We start from the raw sequence: 18,513 nt of genomic DNA on the forward strand, positions 1-18,513 counted from the left end.
TAATTTTTATTTTAATTTTTCTCGTAGAGAAACACATTGGAGATCTCATCATTGAATCAATCTAGAGACTCCAAGTTATTGGAACGAATTGGATTATTCTCGAATAGATATAAAAAAATTCATTGACTTTTATCGTAAGCTTTCTTTTATGATATAATTGTATACGTTTTAGCGTGAAAATAACAAAACAAAATACCGTGTCGTTGGATGTTACGAAACTATCTTTCGTTTTCTGCGATAATAATTCTAGGAGAAGTACAAAGAAACGTATTCACTTTGAAAACGAAAAGACTTTGACTAATGGAAGTGGAATAAGACAGTAAGAATTTACAGCACGAATCCCCAAGGTTTACGCAGGCTTGTCGGAAAAACAAAAAAAGAAAAAAAGAAAAGAAATGAAAAGTTGATCGAAATAAAGCTATCTGCACTATTACTTATACGCGTTGAAAAAATAGAGCGGATATAAAGAGAAATATTACAATAAACGTTGAAGCCGAGATGAAAAATTTGAATGAGAATATAATCTTTGATCGCTCGTACGGCTCTAAATATAACTCGATGCACGAATCTCATACCTTGTATTCTACCTGCGAACTCGCCCTTCGCGATCCACCAATATAAAACGACCCCTCGTAGCGCCCCTCAACATGCTCTCTCACGTTCGAAACGAACGCGTACATACTTGATGATACTAATTGTGAATCGTTCGTTCGCCAAAGTTGCCAAATGCGAATGATGTGTTTTCTTTTTTTTCTCTTTCTTTTTTTTTTTCTTCTATACGAGATAGATTCCATACGATGATTTTGGAGAATCAATTGGAATAATTAATAACTCAAAACAATAATTGGCTTATCGATTTGATTTCTTTTTCAAGAAAAATAAATTGGAACAACGTAATTATAATTAACGAGTATTACAAAATTAATACCCTTTGATGGATTCGTGATAATCACCAATTATCTATTAATATTTTATTATTACTTTCAATTTATTTATTTATTTATAAAATCAAATGTCGAATTGATCTGATTGGAACGGCGAACTGTAACGTTCATCGAGCACAGACGATGGCCCAACTATGTCTACGACTATTTGTTACAAAGGAATCCTCGAGTCGCTCCTTGGACGGTCTACGCACCCTATAAAAATGCGTATGGCACTTTATATCAAGCGAAACGGTTCCCACGACACCCCATGCAACACCGCGATCCTATGGGAACGCTTAAGAGGGGTGAGCCACGTTGACGAGTAACGCGCGAGACTGTGTTTGCGTCATGTAGTAGTCGTTTAATCGCTCGTTCCCGGTGTGTGCGTGCAGGCATACTCTCGCGAGACTAATTCTAACGACAATATCGCATACTACTGACACTTGTCGATACCACTTCTCGATTACGCTGTCCTTACCGCCGCGAAATGGACCGTTTGATTCGTCCATAAGAACCACCCACGGCGAAATATTATATAATGTTCGATATAAATCATCCATCGTGGAATTAATGTCAATAGCATGCATTAGAATTTTATTTCGTTGAAATTAATTGGAAATTTATCGAGCTACGCTCATGGAGCATTTGAGAAAGAAATGATGAGAGAAGGGGAAAAAAAAACAATAACCATTCCGGAGATGAGGCCGGAAGCAGTCAAGAGCAACAGCCGTTTCCAAGAAAATTCATAACTACGAGTCAAATCGACCTCGTCGAACTTGAAAGAACTAATAACGGATGTGCGCTTAACTTTCTCAACGTTAATGACGAACCTAGCAAAATAAGATTTACAAGATAGCAAAAGTTGTTGACATGCTGTTCTAATAATAAGCGATATTTTATCTCGAGAGGAAGGAATGCAAATTAGCTCAGTATTTAATCGTTTTTCTTGATATTAAGAAAATTAAGGCGATCACATGTTGATCATTCGTTGATAATATGTTTCTACGTATTCGTAGAAGTACGTAGTACCAGAGGGGACGGAAGAATAAAGAAAAGGAACGATTTCTTTTATAGTCTTGACTCAAATGAAGATTTATCCATTTGTTAATTTTATTTAAAATTAATACAAATAATATGTAAATCCATCTTCATTAGCTCATATAGATGATATGAACTAATTGTTGGCATTATCCATATCGTATATTGACACAAATGTTCGAGAAATTATTATCTCATATCAAATATCTCCAAATCCGATAAATGGTGCGATACTTAATATAAAAGGAACTTGTGATATCAGGAATGACATAGATTGTTCGAAGAAATTGTAACGTTACAATGGCGAAACTTATTATTTTCCTTTGCCTCCTCGTAACCATTGCTTGTGTAAGAAATTATTATAGAAAGCCAGTTACTGATATATAATTAATATAGAAACGTTAATCGATACTTTTCTACTTATCACCGTTATTTTATTTTTCAGGTACTCCCGGCACAGGCTGGTTTATTTGATAATAGAATCAATCAAGCTCAAGAAAACCTTGTTAAAATAATCAATGGCGCCATAGAACTTTTCCAGAAAGAAGAAAACGCGATCGTTCAAAAGGCGCTTGATTACATGAATGAATTGAAGGAACAAGGGGAGGACCTCATGATAATAATTCAAAAAGATGTCGACGATGCACTGTCAAAAGTACGTATGAGATAGTCAATTGCACCAATCCTAACGAGCTTCTTTTTTTTTTATGTCCAATCTATTTTTCATGAATAACCGAATGTCATTTAAAAACGTTCAATTCTGTATTAGTATCTGTATCAGTTTCACAAACCTATTAGATTCTCATTAATTCGTGATCCTTACTAATGGGCCAATTAACTTCGTAGGTAGAAGAAAGGATCAACGAATTAACCAAAGGGATCTCGAATGAAGTCGACGTCAGCGAGTGCAAGAATATGGCAGAACAGATTAAGGACACTGGCTTGACGATTGTAACCGATGTAACCTATTGCGTAAACAATAAGATCTATCAGGCCAGCGAATACATCGAGAATATCAATGAGATGTCGAATAATTTTACCAACTCGCTTCTTGAAATGAACGAGAAAGGCACTGAATGCATGAAGGACATGAAATTTCCTATAAAGACTCTCAATTGTTTGGCCTCGGTAAACGATCCTTTATTTTTCTTAACTTTCGTCTCTTTATAATATCCTCTTGATAATTAATATCTTACGATGGAATGATTATTTTTCAATGCAGGTCATGACGCGTACCACTATAACTACATCTATGAATATGCCCGTTGTGTTAGCCGACCTGATGAAAATAACATCCTCCATTAGCATGCTTCCTGCATCTCTTGGTCTTTGTTCCACCACTAATACCGTCCGTGTCTCTTTAAACGAAGTCGATGCTGTATTGTCTTCGATAGAAGCTTGCGTCAACGAGAAAATTAGCGCATTTTCTTTAGCATTCGTGCCCACCGGATCCAGCGTTTAGGTTTAAACCCTTAAAAACACCTTGGCTACCACTCTTATTTTTTTTTTCTCTTTTGCATTTGTCACGATGATCAATGATTTTTAATTTTTGTCATTTTATGCAATACAAACGCCCTCGAAGGAAGGCGATTTCTATTATTAAATCATTCGACATATCGATATGTTTGTCTCTTTACCTATTCACTCATTTACAACCCCTATCGTGGAGCCCTCAAGTATATTCCACCGACCTCCCTATGTCGGCTTCAAAAATCCTTTCTTACAACTGATCAGAATAACATGATTCAGGACAAGCTCTTAAGACAATAATGTCAACGTAATCAAGTTGTAGAGTTAATCAAATCGTCGGGATAAAGGACGAAACAGCTAATGGAAATACCGAGACGAACGATAATTTCGAATTACGTCGAATGTTTATAAATCGTTTTAATCGAAAATCGATTTGATCAAATTAGGAAAAAGCTTGGTCGAATTTAGTAAAATCCAAGTTTTATATATATAAAATCAGTATTATACAATGTTTTATTTTACAATGGAAATACAGAGATTTCGTACGGCGCATCGAATGAATCATTTCTATATACGAGACATTTTACGTTGCATTGTCGCTCTAACGTAAGGAGAAAAGAAAATGAGAACATTGACGTAACATCGATTCCTCAGGTGATTCAGAAATCAGTAATCCGTTTCCTATTTCGTGCTATTACTCATAAACGATGAGTAGTCATAATAATGATTATAATTAGATTACTCATCGATTTACCAAGATCATCGACGTTTAACGTTGCCATCGATAAATCTGAGAAAGAAAGCGTGAAGATGAACAAGTTCGAAAGTAAGAGCGCTAGATGGTAAAAGGCGACAAGTAAATAATATTACGACTCGCGAAAGTATGTCTAAGAAATGGAATGGATACATTTGATAAACGCGTTTCTATCTATTTTTTATATACTTTTTATCGGATTAAAATCGACGGATAGTACCATTGCATATTTTAAGTAAGACGTAATAAAGTGCACCTATTACAAATGAGACTTTTATCGTTAAATTATAAGCCATTCATCTTTTTATCTCGATTTCATCAAGTTTTTCTTTTTGTCGAAGAAACAGAGCACTAATAAGATTAATCTTTTTAACAGCCATCCGTTATCTCCTAACAATGAAACTTTATTCCTTTCTTAGCATTAAATGCATGTATGTATATACATACTCAGAACAAAGCGTATTCTTATCTACCAACATTAATTATGGACGAACCTTCGTCTACGATAGTTTAATTCCTACAAGCTATTTACAGATTGGCAAGCAGTATTAGCGATAACACGAACGTTCTCTCCTTCTCTCGTTTTTAACGTCAACCGAGTTAATTTGTTGTTCTTCGAGAAAATCCCGAAAACATCAACGAGCTTGAACGTTTGCCAAGTTTCCACAATGGTGAGACGTTCTTTGACGAGTAAATGCAGGTGAATCAGCATGATGTAGTAGTATCGTTACAGGACAACGTTCGTCGAGGTCGTTGACCCCGTGAGCTACGTCACACGCTTGTCGTCGAAGCGCCTGTTTACGATCACGACTCCTTACACAGCTATCATTCAAAGAGATGGTTGCCTATGACGAGGCGCTTCCAAACTTTACGCTTTCTCAACTCAATGAATGTATTGTCAATCAATACATTTGAATATTTGATCGATTTTATCCGTCTCCCATAACGAAAGAAATAAATCCAATTTATCTCTAACACTGTGAAAATTTCGATAAAAGCGATGGACGTTCCGAATAAAACAAAAAAAAGAATAAATAAATAAATGAAAGAATATGAACTTTTAACATTGCGGTCCATTTTTACTTCGGCCCATTTCTTCGGTCCACCATTCCGGCCAACAAACGAACGAAAAAATAGAATAGATGATGATCGCTTAATTAACGAAATATAAAATAGTTCGCCTTATGATCCTTCACCGAATAAAATTCTCTCCGCACAGACTCGTTTCCTCGAGTGCGGTCGTGGGATCCTTGATAAAGTTCGGCGACGGAGGCACGAGGAAAGAAAATGTATATGCGAGAAAGAAAGAAGAGGGAATGAATGAGAGGAATATGTACTCGAATGGTGAGAGAAAAGTGGCACGCGAGACACACCGGTGTCTCGAGTGTGTTCTCTTTTAGTGACGCGCATGTTTCTTCCGTAGAAAATTTTGTCGAAGGTCCTTCTTGCCACGCCTTTACGCGAACTCAAAAGCGTCATCGTCTGAGAGCGTTCTCATCGACAGAAATATATATATATATATATACACACGAGTTTGTTCGCGAGGAATTGAATATTGTGCTCGCCTCGAAAATCAATAAATTCCCTTGAACATTCTTTTTTGTTTTGTAAAAAAGAGTTAAAAATAAAAGGGGAAACGGAAAAAGCACGAGTAAGACTCGAGACAAAAACACTTTGACGGCACTCTTCCAGACGCGAACGCATAAGTCGTCATCGTTTGAAAGCTCCCTCGTAGAATCGTAAAGGGAATAAAACTAATTTCACAAAAATTTCAGATCGATTTACTCATTCATTGCAAGAGACTTACACTTAGACTCGAACGAGAAAGAAAATCATCCTGTTCGAATGTGAAATGCATTCGGATAAATCGAAATCCGTTCGATTTGTTCAATTTTCTCTTCGTCAACAGGCGAAACAAAATCGAAACGGAACTCAGAAGATTTCAAGGATCTGAATGTTGCGAACGAATCACGCAAATGTGAAATCAATTGAGTCGAATCATCAGATACAATATTCGACATACGATATGATCTTTACTATGAAGTTTATTCGCGTTAGATCATTGAAAAGCCTTCGATCCATAAGTCACACTGCGTATTAGATGCAAATATGTATTTGAAATTTATCTGTAAATTTAGTATATCCGTCGTATTTTAAAATAGACACAAATAATAGCTTCATACTTATGCCTATTTCCAAGAAACACGTAACACGTTTCTCTCGGTAGAATATATCACGCGTACGGATACAGATATAACCACAAATCCGCTAAAACCACAATATAGAACCGAACTTTATCCAGTTTCCCGATAAAATTCAACATTCTCTTTGCTCCTTTCAGAGTATTATGTATATTCGACACTTCTCCTTAGTCAATAACGATTAATATCTTTCGATTCAAATGAGAAATTAATCCATTTAATATCGTCGAATAGTTGCACGTTCGTACATTCGGATATGAAAAGGAAAATAACACTTTTCTCAAACTTTCGACTTTGTCGAAATCGTTGCCAGAAAAATCTATTAAGGAGCGTAGGCATAAGAGGTGTTACAATCGAAGATTTTTATCAAAGGAAGAAGGGACAACAATGTGGATGATTTGCCCTTTATTCTTGCTGATATCATGGCCGCTGCCGCTGCCTCTGCAGCAGGTCGATCAATACGGTCCATGTTACGTGCGATCCGTCGGCAGGTGTAAGAGAAGTAGAAAAAGGATGGTGTTGCGAACGGTGTCGACTCTTCTCCTGAATAATCATCGAATTAAACCGTGAAATCGCCTTCCCTCCGAATAAATCGTCTATTAAATCGATCCAAAAAGAAAAATGTCGGACATCTTATTTGACTCGTCTTCGAGAAATATTTCCTTAGTGAAAATTAATTTTATTCTAAATCCGATCTTAGAATAACGGAATTCGAGCGTTATTGTCGAATGCGTATAACTTCTTATTGCTCCTCGATATGCATTGTATCACTCCTTTTCCATCGTCATTCACGTTTCAATGAATACATTGGTGAATACTTCTAGTAAACGTATACGAACCAGTGACGTTTATTGAAACGTAACGATCGGAGTGAAAGACAAATCTATGCATTTATATGGCCCAAAAATGAATACAATATTATTATACGATTCTTATGAAATATTCTATTTTAGAAAAAGATGAATCCCTTTGATTCTTTCTTCTTCGAAGCTCGAAAGTATGTAAGTACATTGTGTTGGTGAGAATATTAAAACGATAAATGTAGGCGAGCTATTTCCGAAGCGGGATGCAGATTCTATCAAAAGAAGCGTGGTAAATTGGAAGATAAAAAACGACACTGAGCGAACACTAGAAATAGAATGGATCGTCGTTACTATATCCTCGGACCATTCTAACATTTTCGTTAAATATTTTCCCAAAGATGGGAAACTTCTCTTCGTTGTTTTAATTATTTTTAACGCTTGCAAAAGTTAATATATAATAAAATTGAAAATTTATAAGGCAGAGTTTGCTTTAATTTACGACGTATACTCGAGCGATCCCGAATTTGTATATTTAGATTTGAAAAAAAAAAAAAAAAAAAAAAAGAAAAACAATATATATTCGTCTACGCTCAACACATATCGCATTTTCACGCGAAAATATAATGAACGTAGAAAAGAGCGATACATTTTCCAAGTAGTTGTAGTCGCAATAAATAAACTTTTTTAATATTTCGAAGCTGTAACCTCGTATGAATTCGTATTGGAACTTCCGTCTACGAATTCGTTTAACCGAAAAAAATATATAGCCATGGAAGTAGTGACGATGGCTCATCTTAAAATCCACAATGATTGGAAATGAAATTTCTAAGTTGAACTAGAATAAGATATTGCAACATTGGTTTCTAACTATTCGAATTTACAAGTACCGATATAATTATACAAAATGATATAGCAAATTAAAATAAAAGTTCTCTCTTGCAAAGAGAAGAACGAATGATAGAGACAAAGTGCTTTGGGAATCTAGGCGTAATATCGGTAAGGACGATTAAATTCTATTCAGTGGAGAGACATGGTGGGGAGGGGTAGACGAGAATGCAAGAGGGTGAGATTAGCACACGCAAAAGCACACGTGAATCACGATCCAAACGAGAATCTGAATACGCTGGTATTACTTTCAATTTCTACGAGTCGGAAAAGGCAATAAACCGATTTGTATCTCGCGTTCGTGGCTCTTCGAAAACAAAAAAAAAGGAGAAAAAGAAAGAAAAGTATTCGATTCCACCTCTGCCATTGTCACTGCGTAACCGATGACAAAAACAATTTATCGATCGCATAAATTCAACTAACATTGTCGATTTACGTATCGCACCTGGTGGAATTTCAGCGAATCGATATATCGATGATATTCACTACACGGAGGAAGGAAAATTCCTAAAATTATAGGCTGTTGCCTAAAGGTCCATTCGAGCGTTAACGAAGTCAGCATCGATTTTATATTAAAATGAAAAAGATCCGATATGAGTGTGACGGTGTTCGAAATAAAGGCAAAAACAAAAAATTCATTCTCTCGACTTTAAAAGGAAATAAGAAAATGATATGAAGGTATTCCCAATAGCTTCGATAAATATTTTTTGTACAACGATAACAATAAATTAAACGTATTCTTAGCAATACGAGAAGCTGAACAAAGGTTTCGTTAGACTTTTAAATTCTCTTAAACGTTTCACTGTAATTCATCGACATCGTCGACACATGACTGGCATAAAAATTCTCTGTAGGTTCAAAGGTCAGGTTAAAAAAAGGCGCAGTAAGTAAAAAACACAGGTATCTTGTAACGTTTATATTCGGTACCAAACATCCGTGGCGATTTACTCATAGAGGGAAATTCTATCTACCTTCCGCTTCGAGAAACTCAAATTTACACCTACACATTTCTACGTATACCGTCGGGTGCCGTCAAAATGCATTATTTGTCCATTAGACACACACAACTTTGACTTCTCAATTTCATTTAAACGCGTTTACAAAACTCTCAAAAGTAATAACTATAACTTTTATCGCCTAACAACGCTTGCATTAACAACAACACAATTTTAATGTACACACCTACTATCTCTCCATTTGGCCAAATTTCCCTTACTACTCTTTCTCTATGTGGTGGGTCTTGTCTTTATATGCGCATTATCACCTCTTCCGGTTCCTATTCCTACCAGCAACAAATATTCTCGCATACAGCGCCACAGTAAATATGATATTGTCTTGATTAAAGGGGAGAAGAAACTGTTGAGTTAATGAGAGAGAGTTGATTTATTTATAAATCATAATCCATAGAAACGACGAGAAAAAACTTTCATTATTGGTTGTGTTCCGTTTTTTTGTTTTCTAGGACACGTTTATTAAAAGAGTATATAATGATTATTGTGTGTGTGTGTGTGTGTGTGTGTGTGTATAGGGGAGGATATGATGATGATTATGTTTTATATTATAGAGAGAAAATAAAAAATATATAAAAACTATATATTTCCATGACGAAAGATTAACGCAACATTGAAGAATTTATTTTCGAGCTGACGTATCCGGGACAGCGCGAACGCTGGTCCCGACTACCAAAAATTGTGCGCTCGACATACCCACTATAGGAGTATTCGCAAGGTTCAGCCCAACCTAAGTGCAATGGATGGGCCTCGCCCAGGAGGAACCGCCTTCGTGATCACGGTTATCCTCCGCGCCAAGTAAGTTATAGCTAATCGTAGCCGATCAATCGATTCTATCGACAAAAGGATTATATTTCGCTTGCGAGAAAGATCCTTCCGATGCAGCGTGCTCTAGCGGCCATTTCTTTCTTTTTAATGATAAACTATCTTTTCCGCGATCTTTTTTTTTTCTTTTTCTCTCGCCCCCTCCTCTCCCTCACGCCTCCTCTATTCCCGTTTTCGCTCCGATCGATAGCATCGTGACCGTCGCGCTCGAACAAACGAAATACGATCGGCCCGACATGGTAGTCGAGTTCTCCCAGATTCGATTTCTTTTACGCGTGCATTTAAACAAATCATTTACAAGGAGTCACTATAAATGAAATAAGATATATTATATTCTTGATCAATGTTATATATAATCAATTATATATTGCAATTTAAAGCTCGAAAGGTAAAATAGCACCATGCGCAATATATAAATAGGCTGATATACTCTAGCCTTCATTCTGAAATCTCTACTTTAAAATTGATAATGATCCGTATTTTCTACACCAGATGCTGGTAGTAAGGACGCCTTATCCACTTTGTGTCTACTTTGTAGGACAAGGTCATACTTATCCTCGTAGCATAATGGGTTAAAATAAAAAGGAAAAGACGAAAAGAAAAGAAAAAAAAATTTACGCCTTTTTATGTAAACGATCACGCACACATGTAGATTTTATTACGTCCAACGAATAAATAAATTTCTTGTCCCGCTACTATCGTTGATATTTGCGGAAGGAAAGGGACCGGAAGAGGGAGAAATAAGACGGAGAAGACTATACGTAAGAGAGGACAGGACGTGGTTCCTCTATGTGCCGTAAATATTTATGGGCACGGTAAGCTTTTTTGTAGAAACCTGAAGACTTTATTTACGCTGCCCCATTGAATGGGCCGAACCGTACGGAGATCCGCGTTCATCCGCACTCCGAATGAGCCTTGGGATTTATTTTTAAAATAAAACCACTCGTTGCCTTCGATCGAAGGGCAGCGGCGCACGATGCCGATAAAAAGCCCCTTAATACTTTCTTCTCCTCTCCGATTAAATGTCCCGTTAACAAATTGTCTTGCCGAAAGATACATTTTTAAGATAATTTCCATGAAGGTTCGATTGGATATCGATTCGTGAATTATCTGGATAATCAAGTCTAACGAAAAATGAATATCGCGAATATAGCGAAAGCCGTCAAAGTTTTACGGCTTTGCATTACGGGACCGGCCGAAATACGATCTCTCGTTAAAATTCAAAGACAATTCGAAATATATATATATATGTCGGAATATATATCCGATTATGTCAAAATGAGAATATCCTTGGGATATTAACAGCTTCTTGAAAATTATAGCTTTTTTTTTTGGTGAATGTGCAGCACGTTATTACTTAGCGTCTTAGATATATTCACAATGAGGAGGATTTTCAGCTGGCTTCTGTTATTTCTTCGTCGAATGGGAAAAGGCTGGAGGGTTGGATCGAGCGACGATAATGTCGACCGCCGGGTTATATATCCAAGATGACGCAGACCGTTTTCTCGATTTTGTGCGAGGAAAAAGATCCCGTAGAGGTGTATAGAAGTGATCTATGAAGACCTACCATAGAATGAGAAAAGAAAAACACGCAATAAGAATCGAGGGGGTCTGATTAAAGTACATTGTATATTATACGGTAGGATTGCGACCGTCATTCGGTATTACGATCTTCTGGTAACGACGAGGGACTCGTATGGTTTCTCTCTTCGATTAAAAATAAAATGCACAACGGTTTCACGATTGAGGGTAACGACTGCCTCCGGAGAGGCGTTAAAACTCGTCAAGTTATTAAAGCAGAAAAAGAAAGTATCCATTCTTTTCAAAATTCTTCATCGTTCGCACGGATTTATATCAGCCTATGCCGTATGCTTGGTCATAAAAAATCTACATTGAAACAACTTGTCATTATTGACTATGTCGTAAGACTTAGGATAGTCGCTGACTTCGATTTTGCAAATAACAAAGGTCGCACTTGTTACTTCCTGCCAGACAAGTCGAATGCATCGATGAATGATTGCGATTCGACCGCAATGAGGAATAAAATTGAACAAAGAGGAAGAAAAATTAGAGAGGGAATATTTTCGATACGAGCGCACGACCTTGATATTTACCAATTGATGTAATTTTTTGGCCAAGTACTCGAGAGCTTCCTTTCAGGCTTTCAACTCGGATAACGGATTTTCTAGAAGCCGTTTCTGTAATCGGTGGATTTGCTTAATATCGGATTTAATGCCAAGGAGGTCACTGCTTTTATGAAGATTTAAGGTGTCTCGCTGAAAGCATTTTGTCGAAAAAAAACTAGACAAAACGCGTCGTCGTTTCTTCTTCGTCCTTTTTCCATCTTATATTTCCATGTTTGCGTTTGTGAACACGTGCCAATAAACTACGTGGTCGCATTTCCTATCTCCTTTGTTGCTAAAAAAACTCGGTGAAAGTTTCACAAGCGTCCATGCTGTATAATGGCAAACGTGATAGACGTTTACCTCGACGTACTCAACGAGCGATATACCTACGTACGTTTGGATGATACGTGTGCGTACCTATGCGTTTGTATATCGTTCTATATATACATACGTATACATACATGTATATATGTGTATATATATATATATATATATATATATATATATATATATATATATCTGTAGCTGCGATAAGTATCGGACTTCCTTCGAGAGTGGTAATCTATAACGTAAACAATTTTTCGATTCGTAAGAGGATAGAATATACTTATTACCTAACGATATTATAATTAACACTGAGTTTGTTAATATTTCACTAAATGTCATATAACTTTGACATTAATCACAGATGAAATAATATCATACGTTAAGAAAAGGCGATAAGCAATTGTGAGATAAAGAAAAGGGAGAAAAGAAGAAGAAAATGTACTTATATTTGTGCATGTGTGTATACGCAAGTAAACGGGAAAGAGAAGAAGAGAGATCGTCGCGTCACCAACGTAGCTCGATTTCCGTCACGCTCTTACGATTACGCGGCAATGCGAGAACGCGTTTCGTAACGTAAACACGTAGCCACGCAAAAGTTGTACGCAAAACGCCGACATTGCAGAAGGAAGCCCGTTATTTCGTAGAATTCGAGAAGCAAAGGATAGACGGACTTGCCAAAGGTGGCGGTGGTAGTACTGTTATTGGCGGTAGCGGTTTGGATCCTTCCTTCCTTTCTTCTCCTTTTTCTTTTTCTTCCTTTTTTCCTTGCCAAAGCGGAAGGAGAAGCCGTTCCAAAATTTACAGACCCATCCAACTTTCTCACGTAACGTCTCTTTCTCGAGAAACGTCTACCAAGTTTTCTGTGTCCTATCGAACACATAAAACTCCGCCAACGCTCTCATCGTAAGCCAAAGTATCATTCTTTTACCGTCAATATATGTATATGAAAGAGATATTATATATTAGATATGTATTATAGACAGTACACGTATAAACATGTACACGTAAGTCGTATATTTTATGTAACATACACGTTCGACATCAGACTAGTTTAGTTCCAATCGCTTATCTAGTTCCTCTATGAAGGACGTAAACATTCCATTACTGGCTTATCGTATTTTTCGTCGAGATAATAAATTCTCAATATGCTTGCTTGAATCAAATGACCAGGTAATTGTACGTTTTATTGTATTTTCGTTTTACTTCGCACCCGTAAAAAATATGACCTCCGGGATGTGGACATATGAAATATATGTACTGAACTAAGTATCCGGAATAATTAGATCGTTTGTCGTTCCGCGAGCGACCAAACAAATGTTTTCTAAATGATTATCATGAACGAGTACCCCGAACGAATAATTATCATCCAGACAATCGTTCGGATAAAATATGCTCGTTCTTTTATTATTACGACATGTGTGTGGGTGTGTGTGTGTACAGTCGCGACAAAAAAATGTTCCAATTGTTATTTGGTATCGTTGATTGATCGAATATATTATAATAATTATCTTTTACATTTCATTTTCATTTGGTTTGAGTTTGACAATTTCGTATAGAATCAATAAAATCTTTTCTATCGTAATCTTTGTAAATACATTTGTAATAACACACGTACGTCTCGAAGACAGTATTACATTATCGTCAAATATTTTGAAATTATTCTTTCAGCTATCGATAAAGTTTCATTTCCTTCGAACAAACAACACGCTACATAAGCCGATGTACAAAAGTAAATATTATATATGAAGTTTGATCACATCATAAGAACGAATGAAAGTTTAAAATGAAATAATTTAATCAACATTTAAAAACAACTCCGCGATTACATTAATGCCGCCGCATTAGTCTGCATTGCAGCTTCCCACGAAATAGCCTATGCTTTCTGACAAAGTAATGTAGGAAGCATAATGTTATAATAAATGTCATATCTAAGCAAAGACACTACGTAAAAACGATCCCCGGTTTGAAATTATCTATCGTAAGAATATGTTTGAATGCATTAGTCACATCAAAAGATCATGGAGGCGTCACTTACATGCCCCTTTTACAAACTCTTTTTACATTCAAAATATTCCCGATATTTGATAATAAAACATCATTGGAATGAGCTCGCCTTTTAATATACTACAATTTATGAACGTATATTTGTAACTTTGACAACGCGAAAGAAAAGTAATATTCGAAATATGAACGAGTATAATAAAATTTTTACTACAGATGTTTGCTTCAAAACTTCGGTTCATCTCTGTAAATGAAACGAGAATCGTATTATGCTTATCGTCGTGCTATTTCTCGCTATCGGTAAAGGAATCTGCAAGTTCAGCGACACGATAGTAGGAGCTACGTGTAACTATATATCATGATTACACATTAATCACAACAAATGCGATATCTATTTCGTGTGATGTCATACAATGACGAATTTACAACGAAAATATCACGAATTTATATTTAAGAATTAAAAAATTTTACATAGGCTGCGTTCGTGCGTGTGCGTATGTATACATACGTATCTTCAAATATTTAAAAGGAACTATTATAACATTCATTAAAGATATCAAGGAAGATGGCAAACACTAGAGCTCAATCGACAAATCAAGAATATCGTAAATTCAACGATGGCGAGCATACCAGCGTAAACGATATGGATTACAAGGAATAGGGAGTGTCGAGACGAACGGGTAAAGATACGGAGGAAGGGCTCCAACGAAGCGTCGAACAATTTTACACAGTTAATCTTGGTGCGTCGCATCGTATCTATCATATACTGAACAACACGCTCTACTTCCTATGAAAATGTTCTCTGAAAGATTGAGAAGAAAGAAAAAAAAAAGAAGAATGTTTCAAGAAGACAAATTATTAGGTATAAAACGAAATGCTTCTTCGAATAACGATAACGTCGAGTATACGTTCTTTTGAAAAGATCGAACTTGTAAATTGAAAGTTGTATTTCCTTGGCACCTAAGCATACTCATCCCGCACATTCGAAAACATATCCTATACGTTTGGAACATCAGTCAACACAATGGACCGATTGTTCGCTGGGTAACAAGCGTTCGCTTCGTTATGGTATACAATTGAGACGGGCAGCCACGTGTCGTAGTACGTGCTTTCCACTCTGACTGAGCTAACCGTGCAATTTGTGTGAAAGTACCGGTAACACGACGATTGAAATCGTTACCAACGATACGAGATTCTTTTAACGATCACTCCATTTTAATTTATTTATAGTTTTCAAGCAAGACTTTCCGAAGGGAACTTCATTTTTTTAAATATTGGGCTATTATTATTATACGATTACATTATCTAAACAATTAGTTTCATTTTGTCTGGATGTATTTCGTTGTCTATGTTATTAATGTGTAATATTAATGTAACATGATCCATGGTGGAGATATCCTAGCCAGTTTCCCTATCCATATCTCTTCTATATCCCTTCGTTTCTATCCTATAAAAGAATGTATTATTGTTGTAAGCGCGCGGTATTTCCCTTTATACGACGAAAACAGAGGGATATTCAAAAGATGTATGAAAGGGAAACTCGACAAACTGGTGGAAGTATCCACACTATGAGCTGATTAATGTATCCGATTGTACATACAATGAGCGGCATGAATCTGCATACGAGTATACAACATAAGAAAACGCTTGTACGAAAAGCAAATATCCAAAATATCGGTCGATGGAAACGGTGATTACAGAAATAATACTGAAGTCTGGTACATGTAAACTCAGTGGAAATGGCGTTGCGTGATCGGAAGGAAAAACAACATTGTTGCAAGTTCGCTATCGTAATTCTCATTTAATATTGTATTAATCTTAAGAGGAAATGATTCATGTGGTAAACGTATACATACATACATATATAAACGGAGAAGGCATTGAGTAGCTAATGAAACTTTCCAATTCAACGTTCACGCTGATGGTTGACGCCCTTTCTTTCTACCATCTTCAGACGGTCTCTCTTTCGTAACGCTATTGCCAATTCCCTTCCTTTACAACGACCACACACAAATTAATATACGCCTTTCCTTAAAGCGTAGGTCGTAACTTCAATCTGATCCACCTTCATTCAAACAGTCAAAAAAATCCTTGTCTTTAGCTCGACATCGAAGATAAACAAACGTTATCATACCGTGTTATCATTTAGTTTACGCCATACCGATAACGTCTTAATTTCTATATTTGATGTATTATTATCAAGAAAAACGAATTCTACGATTATAAATAGATAAAAAGAGTGTTTATTGTAAATATAAAAGAAGAATAGAGAAAGATATATATACATATATATATATATATATATATATATATATATATATATATATATATATATATATATATACATATATATATATGTATATCTCTCTACATATATATATATATATATATATAGAGAGAGAGAGAAGCACGGTTAGACGAAGTAATTAAATTAGATGACCTTTTATTTTATATGATGTAGATAATTAATTTTGTTGCTATTCTCAGTATTGATTAGGAAGAACGTTTACAATTTCACGTTGAATCTATGATTTTTCAGAGACGTATCGATAAAGAAAAACTTGTAGTTTTCATTAAAGGAAGAACAAAATACGAAATGTAATAAAGTTTCGCTATTTATGCATAAACAAACCGAAAAAGTAAGAACTCGTCCGAGCGACGGTAAATCGAGGCAACGTTTAATTTACAAACACCAACGTACTTATTACTCCCCGACGTTATCTGTAAATTATACTCAGTTAGTCGATAAGAATAGTAATAATCAGGCAGTAAGAGACGACGATCGTGTCTACTAGAATGAAATAATATACAAAAACGGAAGAATATCTACCTTGTAAGAGATTAAAGACAAATAAAAATGATAATTTCATTTTTCATGAATATTCCAAGTTCGTTTAAAACGAAAATATTCCACTGAAGATCGACCAGTTTAGAGTTAACGATTTGTTCGATCTCAAATGATCTTGAGAGTAAAAAGGTCGACTCACTGTCGCTTCGATCGAGTAAGACTGCATTGGCGTGCGAGGTGGCTCGAACTGGTGCGACCTGACCTAGCTCCACTAGGTACGTCCATGTATTATACCCTAAGGCTTGCTCACCTTCCGTCACGACTCTCCATAGCTCTTGCAGGTTCTCTTTTAGATTTGTTGACTTCCTGCGCGCACTCACACATTCACGAACCTGTTGGTTGAGCTATTCTTTGCGATCGATAGTTCGAAGAAGAGCGAAAACGAGCGAGAGAGAGAGAGAGAGAGAGAGAAGGAAAGAGAAAGAGGGACCACCAGAAATGATAGCCCGGTTTACCGCGATAGACGCGTGGGTAGATCTCTGACGTCACGACAAAACAGTCCTCTCTCTCTCTCTTTCTCTCTCTCTCTCTCTCTCTCTCTCTCTCTCTCTCTCTCTGTGAGATCAAGGTCAGCGAGGTGCCACTGAAAACTCGATTGAGAGACAGAAAGACATAAAAAAAATGACGACAACGTCTAAGCGGTTTCGAAATTATTTCTAAATGAGAACGAGAATGAACATTTTTCTTCTCGATAAGAGTGTATTGCTTCTAAAGAATTTATTTCAAAGAAGCAAATTTATACGTTACTGAATGACTTATCTCAAGAATTAGAATAAGACGAAGAATAAATAACGATGAAAGGATTCGACGCAAAATGCATGGAATTGATAAAAAAAAAGTGGTCTCGACCGATCGCACCTTGGTCAGATACCAAGGTCGACCAGAATAGTTCTCGACACGAAGGAGGACAGGTACCCGTTCTTCGGGGAAGTAGGTACAGAGAACGCGGCTAGGAGCAATGTCGTGCTTTTATTGGCCATTTTCCTCGATATGAATGGCAAACCTATACCGTGGTGAACGTTTACATTCGTGGGTGAAAGGAACGATACTAGATCCGCGCTTGTTCGAGCGTAAAATCCACGATACCTAAACATTATTTTCTTTGCGATGAAAAAGCAACGAGTAGACTTTGAAATGCAATGACGAACGACGACGACAATTCGATATTAAATCATTTGATATTTGTATTTCGCATTTCGTATTTCGTATTTCCACTTCAACCGTTCGTGACCTATATTTCTTTCCGATCTGAAAATAAATCGACGCACTCGATTTATATCGGAGCATTGACTAATATAC

General features: G+C 36.3%; 2 protein-coding genes and 1 non-coding gene across 4 annotated transcripts in view; 1 reads left to right on the top strand and 2 right to left on the bottom strand.

Moving 5' to 3' along the window:
- Positions 1-18,513, bottom strand: part of LOC124432322 (protein numb) — a 46,515-nt gene that overhangs the window by 25,892 nt on the left and 2,110 nt on the right. Inside the window, exon 2 of one of the 2 annotated variants that reach the window (XM_046981182.1) lies at positions 17,465-17,546. The exons of the other annotated variant lie outside the window; for it this stretch is intronic. The gene's annotated coding sequence lies outside the window, so the exon portion shown is untranslated. The remainder of the gene's footprint in view (positions 1-17,464; positions 17,547-18,513) is intronic. 2 annotated transcript variants of the gene reach the window in all.
- LOC124432328 lies at positions 2,174-3,584 on the top strand. The gene is made up of 4 exons (XM_046981222.1): positions 2,174-2,312; positions 2,410-2,619; positions 2,811-3,092; positions 3,187-3,584. Exons 1-4 carry the CDS (start codon positions 2,265-2,267, stop codon positions 3,424-3,426), a joined length of 780 nt encoding a protein of 259 aa, XP_046837178.1. The 5' UTR covers positions 2,174-2,264; the 3' UTR covers positions 3,427-3,584.
- LOC124432341 lies at positions 9,729-9,893 on the bottom strand. Its single transcript, XR_006944233.1, has one exon. It is a non-coding gene; the product is annotated as a U1 spliceosomal RNA (small nuclear RNA).

This window comes from Vespa crabro, chromosome 24, assembly GCF_910589235.1.
Source record: "Vespa crabro chromosome 24, iyVesCrab1.2, whole genome shotgun sequence".
Taxonomy (NCBI): Eukaryota; Metazoa; Arthropoda; class Insecta; order Hymenoptera; family Vespidae; genus Vespa; species Vespa crabro.

Excerpts from the sequence above, each read along its gene's own strand:
- LOC124432328 (XM_046981222.1), top strand. The coding sequence starts at position 2,265 with ATGGCGAAACTTATTATTTTCCTTTGCCTCCTCGTAACCATTGCTTGT. Across the intron at positions 2,620-2,810 it reads TCGACGATGCACTGTCAAAA|GTAGAAGAAAGGATCAACGA; the intron begins GTACGTATGAGA and ends TTAACTTCGTAG. Across the intron at positions 3,093-3,186 it reads CTCTCAATTGTTTGGCCTCG|GTCATGACGCGTACCACTAT; the intron begins GTAAACGATCCT and ends TTTTCAATGCAG.